At 17.5% G+C, this 15,072-nt stretch overlaps 1 protein-coding gene across 1 annotated transcript; it reads left to right on the plus strand.

Moving 5' to 3' along the window:
• Positions 1-316: 316 nt before the first annotated feature.
• On the plus strand, positions 317-10,334 carry LOC114576787 (uncharacterized). Its single transcript, XM_062085125.1, has 5 exons — positions 317-614; positions 8,754-8,983; positions 9,044-9,112; positions 10,103-10,192; positions 10,257-10,334. The coding sequence occupies exons 1-5, from the start codon at positions 545-547 to the stop codon at positions 10,332-10,334; spliced, it is 537 nt and encodes a 178-aa protein (XP_061941109.1). The 5' UTR covers positions 317-544.
• The last annotated feature ends 4,738 nt before the right edge of the window (positions 10,335-15,072 follow it).

The following is a 15,072-nucleotide window of genomic DNA, read 5'->3' on the forward strand; positions in this document are numbered from 1 at the left end:
GTTCAAAATTGAATAGGAAAATAATTTTATAAAATAATGATAATAAGAAGATTGAATATGGAAAGCTAAAATATTTTATATAACACAATATATTTTATTTTTATTCTGTATTAAAATTCTAAAATTTAAAAAAATATTCAATAAAATATTATTTAAGTTAGAATTTCATATGCATTTAACTTTTTTATAATTACTTGATTGTATATATATAATTTTATAATTTTATAAAATTTTCTGTAAATTATTATTTGCCATAGATTTATTTATTAGAATTTTAATATATATTCCGTTTTTAGATATGATTGATATATTTAAAACGAAAATTTCACTTTGGACACCAAAAACTCAATATGCCTCGTTAATACATATTATTATTATTAATGAAATATTTGGTCTACGTGTATTTGAATCAAAAAAACGATTACGATATAGCTGGAATATAATATATAGTTCCATATGCATTATTTTATATGTTGCATTTATATATGCAATAATAATCCACAATTACAAAAATTGGCCTGCATATGAAGAACTCAGTTTTAAAATGATTTCATTCATTAGCATTATATGTGTCATGATATTTATAATTTTTGGAATGATGAATACAGAAGTAAGTATTTTTAAAACTATAATAATATATAACAAGTAATAAAATAATAAAATAATTAAACAAAATAGTGAAAAAAAATTTTTAATTGCTATATATGTATAATTTCATTTCAACGTTTCAATTTTTATCAATTTTCGTGTTTATTGCTATTCCTATTTAATAATTCTTATAAATTTCTTATAAATTCTTATAAATAAAATTTCAGAATAGATGTCAAATAAAATCATATGTATTTGTTTTCTTTCATTTAAAATGAATTTGCAAAAATCATTTTAAGCTGTTTAAGTCCAGTTCGATTTGAAGATGTTGTAACAGACATTAGTTGTAGTTAATTTTAATTTGTAATTATAAATTACCGCATCAACAAATAATAAATTACCAAATCAATTTTAATAATCTAACAAAGAGAAAATTCAAAAAAGTATTGTATTTTATCTATTATTTAGTATCTATTAATTTATTATTGTTAAAATATTATTAAAATATTATCAAATATATTATATTACATAAAAAATTACAAACATTGTTGAAATAATGCCTTAGCTAAAAAAGCTTTATATAATTAAAGAAGCACTAAATTTTCTCCAAACGTTATTGATATTTAAACTATTATAATTCAATAAAAAAAAGTTAGTTATTAGTCTAAACTTATTTTTCTGTATTTATATTTTTGATCTTAATTTTTTTAATAATTTTTAATAATTTTTTTAATAATCTCTTTTGAACAAAATTTTAAATTCTATGGAATTTATAAAATTTTTTTTGAAATTTGTTTTTAAATGATTTTGTTACGAAAAATCTTCTATTTATTTAATTATATAAATAATTAATTATAATATATATAATTAATAATAATTAATAATATAAATAATAATTTTAAAAAATTTTTTTAAATAAAATTATATGATTGTTTAGTAATTATTTATAAAAATTTCTCCAATTTTGATTATTTTTGTCATAATAATCATTTTCAACAACATTTTCTTAATCTTATAATCATTGCTTAGCCTTAATTTTTGAAATACTTACAAAAAGAGATTACTATCACTATATTATTATTAAAAAATTTTTTATATTCATGGTTACATATACGAAGCCAATTGAGTGTAATAGATGTTTTTATTCTATTAATATAAACACAAATAGCAGATAACTAAAATATGAGTATAAATATACTGAATATAGAAATTAAGAAAAAATTTACTTTCCGGCGATTTTTAAATATTTCGAACTAAATGCATTCAAATTTATAGAATTAATAATATAATAATAAAAGAATTCTTAAACGAATAAAATTATAATGATTACAGTTATAATAATTGATAGCAAATATTATAATCATTTATATTATATTATTATAACTTTTTTTCTCATTAATATTTAATGAAGATAATATTTGAATATTTAAGATCGATTATAAAATATATTATATGTAATTATATTATATGCTTTCTGAATTTTATAGTTTTTGGAATTCTGAATATAATAATAATTTTTAGAATTATAATTATATACAGTAATATAGTTATAAAATAATTAAACGAAAGATCAGAAATACTAAAAGAAAATATTTATTTTTATTTTATATAGAGTATTATCTGCTTTAATGTCCCGATATTAGTTTCATTGCTTCTAATTCTTAGAAATAAAATCTCAAAGTACTGCAGATTGTAAATTTCAATAATTGCAATTATTATAAAATGAACTGCCAACTATATTTGATTTTACTGATTTTTTTATTTATTTCTTGTTTTTCACATATTTTCCTATTTTCGTTTACAATAAATTTATAACAGTCTAAATAATGGCCTGAAGTACAAATATATACATAATAATAATTGGATCAAATTTAGAAATATTATAATATTACCAATGAAAAATTTTTAAAATATATTATATTTTATAATTAATATAATTTACAATATCAAAACATATATTAAAATATATTATTGTTCATAAAAAGTTATAAATAATGTGCAATTCAATTACTAACACAAAATATTTTTAATATATAATTATTTTAATTGTATAGTGAATATATGTAATAGATATAGATTTAAAGAATTATTGAATTTTCATCAAAAAATTATTGATATTTAAATTATTATAATTTAGTAAAAAAAAAGCATATAATTTATCTCTACTTATTTCAAATAGAGAAGACTTTGCTTTCATAATTACATAATTTGATACATTGAATTTGATAAAAAGTTGAACTTTTCAAAGATCTTTTTATCTTAAAATGAAGTGCAAAACTAAAATTGCTGTTTTTTTAAATTTTATAAATTTAAATGAGATTGGAAAGTTTAAAAAATTTTTTTCAAGATTTAAGAAGATTTTTATTTCTTAAGAAAAATTTTTTCTTTAATAAAAAATAATATACAATTATTTAAAAAAAGATATAATATGTATATATATATATATAATTATATATAGTGATATTAATTTTCGAGAAATTTGCTTATAATACTTATGTTATATAAACAACATATGTCCAGAAAAATATATTGAACATAACAAATATTTTTTTATTGATAAAAATTATATCGAATTATATTATGAAGAATGAATAAATCATAATATTCAATATATTTTTCTGGATATATATTGTTTATACTTATTCATATTCGATTGACGCGGCAGTACGTAATGTTATTGTCACAATTTAATCAGGTTACATGATCAATGTTTTTTATTAATATTTTAACAAAACTTATTAAGGAAAGTTTTTATATAAAAAAATATTGTTTGAAATTACGTCAACTTTAACAATCTTCAATTAATGAATATTCTGACAATTTTAGGATAACTTATAGAATTGACTTCAATATATTAATTCTTTATATGCAAATATATATATTAATTCAATATATTAATTCTTTGTATGCAAATATATATATATTTTTCATTTTTTTTTAATATTTTCACATTTTTTATTTTTTTTTTCTTACGTTATAGTGTTCGAAGAAAATTATTGCAAGATGTGAACAAATAGACAATAGTTTAAAATCATTTGGAATTGAGAAAAATTATAGAAAAACTTTCTTCTCAGTTGCACAAAAATTAATTATATTTATAATAATAATAATAATTATTATTTTATTAAATAGTTATTGGTACGTTAATGTCAAAAAAAGAAAATTAGATTTAAATATTTTTATATATATACCAATAATAATTATGTGTTTGGGAATTTTTACTTTCACCATATTTATAAGGTAAATTATACAAAAAAAAAAAGAAATATTGATGAACTTAAAATTAATTAAATAAAAAATAAATATATTTCTGAATTTAAGATCACATTTCTTTAAATATAATATAAATATAATATTATTGATATAATAAATTGATATATTTTTGAATTTTTCATAATTTTTAATAATATTATCAACAATTAAAGTTGGATTGTAAAATTTATAAATTTAAAAAATATTTATTTTCATAAATAATTTTAACTTTGTTAATATTTTTTTTTTACTGTGAATAATTATAAACACATATATATTTCTTATTATTTTTAAAATTCTTACAAGAATGAAATAATAATTGAAAAATTTTTGTTTTCTTAATATGAAAAACAAAAGAAAACAAAGAAAAAAATATTTTCTTGTATATCAAGAATATATATATTCTTTTAAAATCGCATTTTAATAAATCAATCATCTTAGACAATCATTATAATCAATGACATGAAATACGTTTAGCAATTATTGATTTAATTTGAATTGTTAGTTTTATGAAAAGTTAAATTATATTATTTGAAAATTTCAACATTAAAAATTATTATAACATTATTTTCTTAGATCATACTAATAATAATTGCAACCATTAAACAATAATAATTGTATTCAAATTAAATTTTTTTCATCATTGATTATAAAGTGTTTTTTGCTTTTTGTAAAAAAATATATTATTATATATTTTTAATTTCAGTATAATATTATATGATTCGATTCCTATAATATTAAAATTACTGTAAAAGTATCTGATATTTAAATTTTTTAGAGAAATTTATATTTTTATAAATTGGAATCATATTAAATTAATTATATTATCAATAATAAATTAATTAACAATAATAAAAAAAATGAAAGGATTATTTTCTAGTAGAATACTCCTATCAATTTAATCCTAAAATTTAATCATTCTCAAGAAAAAGTATTTTAAAGAAATTAACTCGAAATAAGACTAAAAAATTAATAATAAAATAGAATTATAAAATTTATTTAAACAGAAATGAGAAAAAAAAATTTCAGCTTAATATTTAGCTTTCTATTTTAATCATAATCTAAATAATGATTCTTAATATGTTATTAGAATAAACTCGATTTCTATTTCGAATCCATAATAATCATTTAATTGAAGATCGAGCCTAATTAATTTCTTCTTTTTTCATTCTTACTTAATCAATTTTCTCACTATGAATAAACTAATCATTATTAGTCGGCGAATGAAATATATAAAATTTAATTATGAGCGGCGAAGAGATTGAAAAAATATTATATATATAGTCTATTAATAGTGAGATCTTATATGATATTCAAAGGCGAAATTTTTTAGATTAGTTCTGAATACTTGGCAAGCTACATATACGTATATTTTTTCTGGACATTCTCTAATATTTATGTGATGAAAGATGGGGAAAGGTTAAGAATAAATCTAGAATAATATATTAGATTGGGTAAAAATTTTTCCACTAATAACTATTCTATATTTCCAAACATAAAATTCTTTAGAGATAGAAGAAAGAATTCTTTTATAGTTTTCTAAATAAGCAAAGATAAGATTCATGAGCTATCAATTGCTGAAGACTCGTTTAGCTTACGTTTGATATTTATAATATATTTAAGTTTATATAATATAAATACACTGAATTTTGTTGTAATATAATGTTGTTTTTTAATGATTTTATTTTTCTTTAAGAATTGGTATGGTATGAATTGTGCTTATAATTGAATGAATGTGTATTGTGTTCTGCAAATTATCTTGTGTTTTATGATCAACACAGTAATTGCGAATTTAAAATATGAATCTGATGCTATAAAAAGATCGAAATCTTAATTATGCTTAAAGAGAAAAATATTGACTTGTTTAACATTCGTCTCTTTTTAACTTTGTATCCTTTTGCATCTTGTGTAAAAGAAACTAATGATCCAATATGCATAAATGTTGAACTTTCTTAAAGTTAAAAACTTTGACAATTGTATCCTCAGGTTCAATTTAATGAATTATCTACAAGATATTTTATCAAATCCAAAGTTTATTGTATATTGAAACTTGAAAAATTTATGAATCTAGAATTATATACGTGACAGACTAACTAAAATTATTCAGAATCCTCATAGTTAAAAATTCAAAAAATTAGGTCTTTCAAAAATAGCCATTTTGTTAATCAAATCATAAACCTGGTTTGACAGTATTCGTGAATTGATAACTCTGAACATTCGAAATTATATCAATAGTGTATTTTTTCTTTTTTTATTTATCATTAATCAAATTTTTGAGTAGCAATAAAATAAATATTATAAAAAAGTATTGGAATTATGTAAGATATATAATAAGATATATAAATAAAAATTTTTTTAAAACTTATAATATATAGATAAAAAGTGATGAATTTTTTTATTTATAAATGAAATTCTTAATTAATAAAAATCAAAAATCAAACAATTATATAACATATATAATTTATATTCAACATTGTATAGTGATAAAAATCATAAAAGAAAAATATCGAAAATTGTTTAATTATTACATTTAATTTTATTTATTGTAAATTGTAAAAAGATTTCTAAAGCAAAATAATGAGCAGTAAAATTTTATTGCATTAAATTTAACGTATTATCATGATACAGAATTGCTAGTTAAAATGATTTTTAAAAATTTTTATCACATTTCTTATGAAAAAAAGTTTACTTAAAACTATGATCTCAATGATATGATTGAATTGAAAGAATCAAGAAAGAATTGATATATGGAATTATAACATAAATTTAAAAAGTATTTAATCGATCCGGATTCAAAAATGAATTTATAATTTAGATTAAGCCCAAATTATTTAATTATTGTTCATTTGTTATCAATTATTAAAAATCAATAATCAAAAATAAAGGAAAATTAAATAGATAGAAATATAAATATAAATTGATATAAATATTAAAAAAATTAATATTAATATTAAAAATTGTATACTGAGTTTATATTTTTCTATGTAAAATGCAATTTTAAGAGAACAATTTTTTTTCAGATTAAGAAGAAAAAAATTTTTATTCATTTTTTTTCTCATTTTTTTTCCGTATCACATTATGGAAATATAAGACACTTCTAGTTTTTTTTAATTTTTTCTTCATTCTTATGAAAATTATAAATAATTTTATAATTATTAATAGTATTATATTTCTTTAAAAACGTTATTTGAATTTTTGTCAAGTATTTTACAGGAGAAATTGTTTAACATGAATAAGTTGATGAAAGAAATGTATCAACTATCAAATTCAAATGATATTAATGTAAGATATAAAATGCAATCGCATATTACACGTAAATTTATAATTCTAATAGAATATTACAGCAAAGAATATTTTGTTCGACATCTTCTTCAAGTTACAAGGTATATTTGATAATTTTAGGTATGTTTTGATAATTTTATAACAATGCCATTTATATTTTTATGTTATATTATTATATTATATTATTTATTATATTATTATATTATAATTTTGTAATATTATTTAATATAGGAGAAAGATGAATAGCTTCAGATGCTAAATAACTTCAGATATTTTTAATATTTTGACTATCTGTGTTTAAAATTACTTAATTAATATATATCAAGCGAATTAAATAATATTATCAATTTTTTCTTTCTGAAAATGACATTATCATTAAATGTTATGTCATTGATTTTAGTATTAGCAATTCAATATATTTTACAATTTTAGTATTAGCAATTCAAACATTTAATTAAATTTTTTTTTGATATATAATATTTCATATAATTTCATATAAATTAATGATAAATATATTTGATAAAATCAATCGGATACATTTAATTATTATTAAAAATCTTAAATGTCAAAAAATATAAAATTAAATATTTTTGAAATTTAGAAATTTAGATTTAAGATGGTACAAATCCGATTTTGATATAATATTTTTTAAATCATGATATATTTAGTAATATCGACTTTTTATTTATAATGACTAATATAAAAATACAAGAAACAAAGTCTTTCAATCACTCTTCTATGCAATAATTTCATATAATCCTCTAAACCAATAGTTTCGAACAATTATCATCTATTCGCATCTTACATTCGCATCTTACGTTCGCATTTTACGTTCGCGTTGTTAGAAGATAAAAGTTTATTAGATGTGTACTGAAGAATAGATGTTTGTAACATTTATTTTCTTAACAATAAGTGAAGTATAGTAGTATAGCGATATGATTTTGGCAACAACATGATACGTAATTACAGAAAAAATTATCTATTAATTATACCTAACGATTAGAGTATGGCATGTTCATAATGAAATGTTAATTAAATCTCTCCTCTTATTTTTTGTTGATTTTTGTATTAAAAATTTCTTCCAGTTTGATTGGAATTATGATTTTCCAATGGGCCATAATAGTCAATAAAATTATAATCAGTTTTCTGATTAACCTAATACAAGTTAGAGAAAAATTTCACAAATTAGATTAATGAGTACAAAGATACGGTAATAATCAGGAATTGATGAGCATATGTTTATTATAAATTTTCTTGAATGTAGGATGTTAGTTGTCATTGAATCAGCCATGCATGGATGATATTATTCTTGAAATTTTGTTATGTTTTTTAAAATTTATAGATTGTTTATTATTTATGTTTCAAATATCTGAAGCTATTTCGTTTTCCTCTTTTTAATCTATTAACAAATTCTTCAAATTGCGTGAGGTCTTTTTAATAAATTATATATAAATGTAATATTATATTATATTATATTATTTTATATTATTATTATATATTATATATAAATTTATATATATAATATATAATAATATATAATATATTATATAAATATATATTATATATAATATTAAATTTCTATTAATCTATTTTTTCTTTTTTCTATTATAGGCATATTCATTTTGAAATTTTTAAACTTTCACATAAACTTAATCAAGCATATACTTATCAAATTCTATTAGATTTAATAGTGCAATTTTCAATAATATTGAACACACTTTATAACATATATTTTTATTTAATATCAATAAACTTATCAAAAATATTAGATAAAAAATTTATAGCATTTTTAATATGGACTTTTTTACATTCTATAAGAATTATTCTTGTCAATAATCATTGTACTAATTTCTATCATGAAGTAAGATTATATTTTTTTATCAGAAAAAAAGAATATGCATATAATATTAGAATTTTATAGGTTGAAGTAACAGCACATTTGCTGCAAGAATTACAAATTTGCTATTTGGATAATTCCATCACAGACGAGGTAATGTTCACATTTATGTAGTAATAAAAATTTATTGTATAAAAAATTTATTTTTACCAAAAATTATCTCTTTATGTTTTTTTCCTTATTGATTTTAATAATCTTGAAATACATTGCAAAAATTATTATTTTGAGTATTTTCTTCACATATAATCACATATAATCACAAATAATAAATGGATGATTTTTGATTTCTAAATTATTTGAAAATAACTATATTATTGAATTCTGCTTATAGAAAATGTTGAAAATTTATTTAATAAAGAGATATTATTTTATATCGATAGAGATATGTTAAAAATATTATTATAAAATTTACTTCAATTTTTAAAATTACATTATTTTTTTATTGCATGATATACTATACTATTAAAATGAAAAATAAAGTTTCATAAAGGAACATTGATTGCAAATGTATTATTTTTGAAAAAAGATGTTAAATTTTTATACACATATAAATTTATCATTTTATTTATAGAATATTTAATTACGAATTAATTTTTTTACGAAAATTTTTTTATTTTAAAGTTTGCTATATATCATTGATAAGAAAAAACTTTCTAAATTTATGAAATATATCACAATAAAAAACTATTATGTACAAGATTAATATCAAATTAATATAAACGTTTTTAAGACAAACAATTTCCAGATAATATCATATATCTGAAATGTTATAAATTCTGGAATTATGAATTTTTAGATTAAAGATTTTTTAAATTAATTCGAAGAATGAAGTTTATTGTCAATTATATTAAGAAAAATATTATTCAAAATGAATAAAATCACAAAAAAAATAATTCTTTTCCGATTTTGATGATTTTTAAATAAGAGAATGAGATTCTAAAAACAACTTTCTTCTTGCACATATAAATCCTTAGTTTTTAAAATAAAAATTTGCAAAAAATGATTGCTATATATTATTAATTATAGAGAATAATTAATATTTTAATATACCAACGAATAAGAATTAATAAGCAAAAATTTTAGGTGCAACAATTTTTATTACAACTTCTTCTTCATCCTTTAAAATTTACTGCTGGTGGTTATTTTATTCTTAATAATAAATTATCAACAATAGTAAGTTAAATATATAATTAAATTAATTATTCAATTAAAAATTTAATTGCAATTTCTTTTTCAGTTTTTTGGTAATTTAATAACTTATTTGATTATATTAGTACAAATAAGTTCACCAAATATAATAAAGCCAAACTTCTGAAATTTAATGTTTTATTACTGCTAAAATCATGATTCGTATTTCTATTTTATTTCATAGCACATTATGGTAATTTATAAATAAAAAAATAATAAAGAGATTGTTGAAAAAAACATTTGATATTTGCCTATTTAATATTTAATTTTATGCTATTTTTTCAAAGATCTTTAAAATTATAGAATTTATTTTTAAATTTATTTTTATTTTTATTGAGTAATTATAGGTCATTTAAATTATTCTTAAATTTCTATCTCCATTTTTATTTACATTATCAATTGACATTGACTTTAGCTTGTTTTATTCAATAATTAATAATAATAATAGTAACAAAATTTTGAATTGCTTCAAACAATAAATTTCAATATTTGATTGATATTGCACATCGATTTTAAAACTAATTTAGAATCGAAAAATAATTATTAAAGATTCTCCTGTTTTATGCAAAATATCAATAACCAAATTCATAATTTCAAAATTCATGATCTACAGGAATGCGAATTAAGAAATAGCAGAAGAAAATCTCATTTCCGGAATTACCGATAATAAAAATTACGGATTGTATTCTCAAAAATGTATTTTATTATTATAATTCTCACATACTATTCAATCTTATAATCACAATATACTTATAAATTGCAAAATGATATTGTAAATAAAATAAATTGTTGTAATATAAATAATATAAATACTATGTGATTTGTCATTTACAGATACATTATTATATAGAAATAAGATTCTGAATTTGTATTTATTATTAAGTAATTTCTTAAATATGGTTATAATAATGTAACAAAATAAATATTAAACATTCGTTATTTTCAAACAATTTGATTTATTTCACTCTATTGTGATTCATCGTTATTAGTTTTAATCTTTCTTTTCCAGAATAATAATCTTCTTTTTTCATTTATTAATTCAAAATAATAATTACATTGATAAATAATATCATCTTGACAAATAATTAAAAAAAATAAACGAAATTTCAAATAAAAAGATATATATGAGAATAGATACATTTAAAACAATATATAATGACATGATTTTTATCCTTATCATTTTTTCTTTATCATAACTTATTACATAATCATTAAATGTTACTTTTTTAAATTATATTTTTTTATTTTATGACACTCTTTATACTATTCCATATTTATATATACATTTTTGAAAAGCAACAGTTTTAAATATCAAAAATTTAAAACACAAATATTACGTTATATTTTAAATCTTAAATTGCGATATTGATTCTGTGCAATCATATAAATTAAAAAAATTTAGTTTGTATTTGTTACATAGAAATTGAATAAAAATTGTAAATTGTCTTCTAAATATGTCTTTCCTTTTTTTCTTTATAAATTTTATAAAATATTTACTGTTATTTTGTAAAATAGTTACTGATGAAATGAAATAAAATATGAACGAAAATAAATGTATTTATATGAGTATAAAATCTAGTGTCCAATGATTAATTGATTTCTAGTAAAAGAAAAATATCTATATATATTTATATATGTGTATATGTAATTTGCAATTTATTGAAGACACATTGAGAAGAAAAAAATTTATGAATATTTTGTTTATAATTTAATAGAATCGATTTAAAAAATGAATATACGAAATTTATTTTGGGACAGATTATTGATATTATATTACATGAAAATTATTCAGAAATTTTTAAAAAATCGAAAAATAATATTAATTTAGAGTTAGCACAAATTTTACTTTCTTTCATTTAAATAAAATTATAGTAGAACATTGAAAAATAATAAATTATTATTTTGATATTATTAAGGCAATAGATTCATCAAAATTTAATTAATAAATTAATAAGAAGTATAGCAAAAAACTTCATAATGTTATAAATAATTGCAGATATAAAAATTCATAGTAATTTCGTGCTTTATATTATTTAAAACTTCATTCCTTATATGATTTATCTTATAGGAGTATTATATATTTTTGATATGATTAGTACAAAATCATTCATTAAATTATAAATAATTAATTTTTGCATTAGATGAAAAAAATGGAAATATAGTAAAATGATATCTATTTTGAGATTGATATGATTGATATGATATGTTCTTGGTTAATTATTTACATGTAATGAATTATTTATTTTAAATAATTATTATTAATTTTTTAATTCTTCTTTTGTTAGTAAATAATTTGTATATTTATATTATATTACTATCGAAAATATATAATACATGATGAATTATATAAGAAATAAGGTATAATTCATTTTTTGTTTTTAATTATATTTTAATTCTTATGATCAAGTTTCCCATAGATTTTTGAACTTAAATGTGTAAATTGAAAAGAGAATTGTAATATTTTATTTATTATAAGATGTATATATAATTGGATACATATATAATTTTTATATAATTTATTTTTTGCATATACTTTTATTATGTTATACTTATTACATTATATTATCTTGCTAGAATTTAAACTTCTTTTTAATCTTTATGTATTTAGTATATACTAAATTAAACAATTTTTGATATTAAATATTTATTTATTGCTATTGAAATAATTTAAACACAACAGATTTACTTCTTATTAATTATATTTAACATATAATTATATTTTTTATATTATTATTTATAAAAACAACTTCACACTATATACTATATATAGTATATATAGTACTATATACTAACTCGAATCATATAATATATATATGTTTCATTTATAATATATATATGTTTTATAATTATATGTGTTTATGTTTTATTTAACGAACGCATATTATAATTATTTTTATTGTCTAATCAAAATTTTTATTTTCTAATATATGTTATTTGGTATTAGTTTTTTAATCTGTATTATTCACATGATCTATATTTATATTGTTAAAGACAAACACTTGAAGTGAAATGTGTTAATAGCTTGGATATTATTTTCAATTGTCTAACAATAATTTATAAGCGAGTATAGTTCACATAACACTTTCATTAATACTTTTCAGATCCTCAATTTAAACAGAGATATAACAGAAATGACAATTTCTGATACATTTTACAAATCATATTTGAGTGCCTAATCTTTTGCGATATGGAAATAAGCATAAAAATATTGACCCTCATGTGATACCTTTCGAAATTGCCTTCTAATGCGACAATATATATATATATATATATATATATATATATAGTTCTTCCAATCCCTACTTAGCTTATATCTCTTAGTCGCAAAAAGTTAAAGTAAATCACTGTTCACTCAAAACTCATAATATAAACATTTATAGGATACAGTATAGTAATAAGTGATTCTTTGGGTAATAACATCAGTTCAAGCAATATTTGTGTAATATTTAAAGTTGTTCAGTTTAAATTTTATCTTTCAATATTTTTATTATTTATAATATTTGTTCACTAATACCAAATTGATATATGATTTGATTATATATATATATTTATATTACCGATATTATTGATTTCATGTTTCATTATTGATTGCAAATGTTTCAAATGAAATATCTTTTTCCTTATTTTATTGTTTTTCTTTTGTATTAATATATGATTTTTTCTTGAATACTCAGCCATAATAATTCTTAGATCTAAATATTTCTTTATTTTCTATATATATTATTTTATTTTTTATATTTTATTTTTATGGTATCTATCGAGGTATATATAGAATTTTTAAAAGTTTCTATTATAAAATTATTTCTATTATATAATTATTACAAAATATTTATCATAACTATTTTCACATAGTCTTTTTAAATTTTGAAATTGATTCTTTCTTTTTGTCTATATCTTCTATTTTAAAAATAAAAACATCTTTAAATATTTGTTTTAAATATTTCCTATACTGATTTTTTCTTGAAATTGAAATTTTCTTGAAATCAATATTATAAGCTGATATAAATATTTATATCAGCTTCTAATATATATTAAAAATTGTTTCATAACTATTAAGTTTATTAAACTATTAAACTATTAAATTTCGAATATAAGAAGATTATATATTTTATATCTAAAATTTTATCTATCTATATATATATATATATATTTTTATATATATCTAAAATTTTATCTATTTATATATTTAATATCTTATGAAACAAATTATATATGTAATATTTATTTATGAAATAAAAAAATGATCATTCTATTTAAAAAAGTCCTGAAATCTTTGATCCTGAAATTTTTTATAATCTTCTCACAAAAAAATTCATCAAAATTTAAAATAAACTTTTTAAAGATAATTCTTATTTTCAGAAAATATTTTAATAATATAGTTTGTTTATATAATTATATAATTATATAATTATTACTAATAATTAATTAATTCGAGATCATCAAATTAAGTGAGATAGAGTTTTTATTTGTTCTCGAATACTTGAAGAGAGATTTTTAGAGTAACTAAATATATACAAAAAGGACACATTGATTTTGATATGTTTGTAATAATAATTATAAAATATAGAATATATGTCAAGATTCCTATTTTATCAACAAATATTATTATCAGTTGGTTTTACAAGCATAAAATATATTAATATTTAGAATATTATGTTATCACTTAGATAAGACTTAATTATATTAAATAATTTAAGTATTTATATTAGATTATATATATAAAATATATAAAATCAGTCCATATCTTGAATTGGATATCTTAAAATTTAATTAATTAAATAATTTAGTAAATATATCTTTTTAGTAAATCTAGTAAATAAATCTTTTTAATAATTGATAATAATAAAAATATAAATATAATATAT

Source organism: Apis cerana, linkage group LG14 (assembly GCF_029169275.1).
Source record: "Apis cerana isolate GH-2021 linkage group LG14, AcerK_1.0, whole genome shotgun sequence".
Classification (NCBI taxonomy): domain Eukaryota; kingdom Metazoa; phylum Arthropoda; class Insecta; order Hymenoptera; family Apidae; genus Apis; species Apis cerana.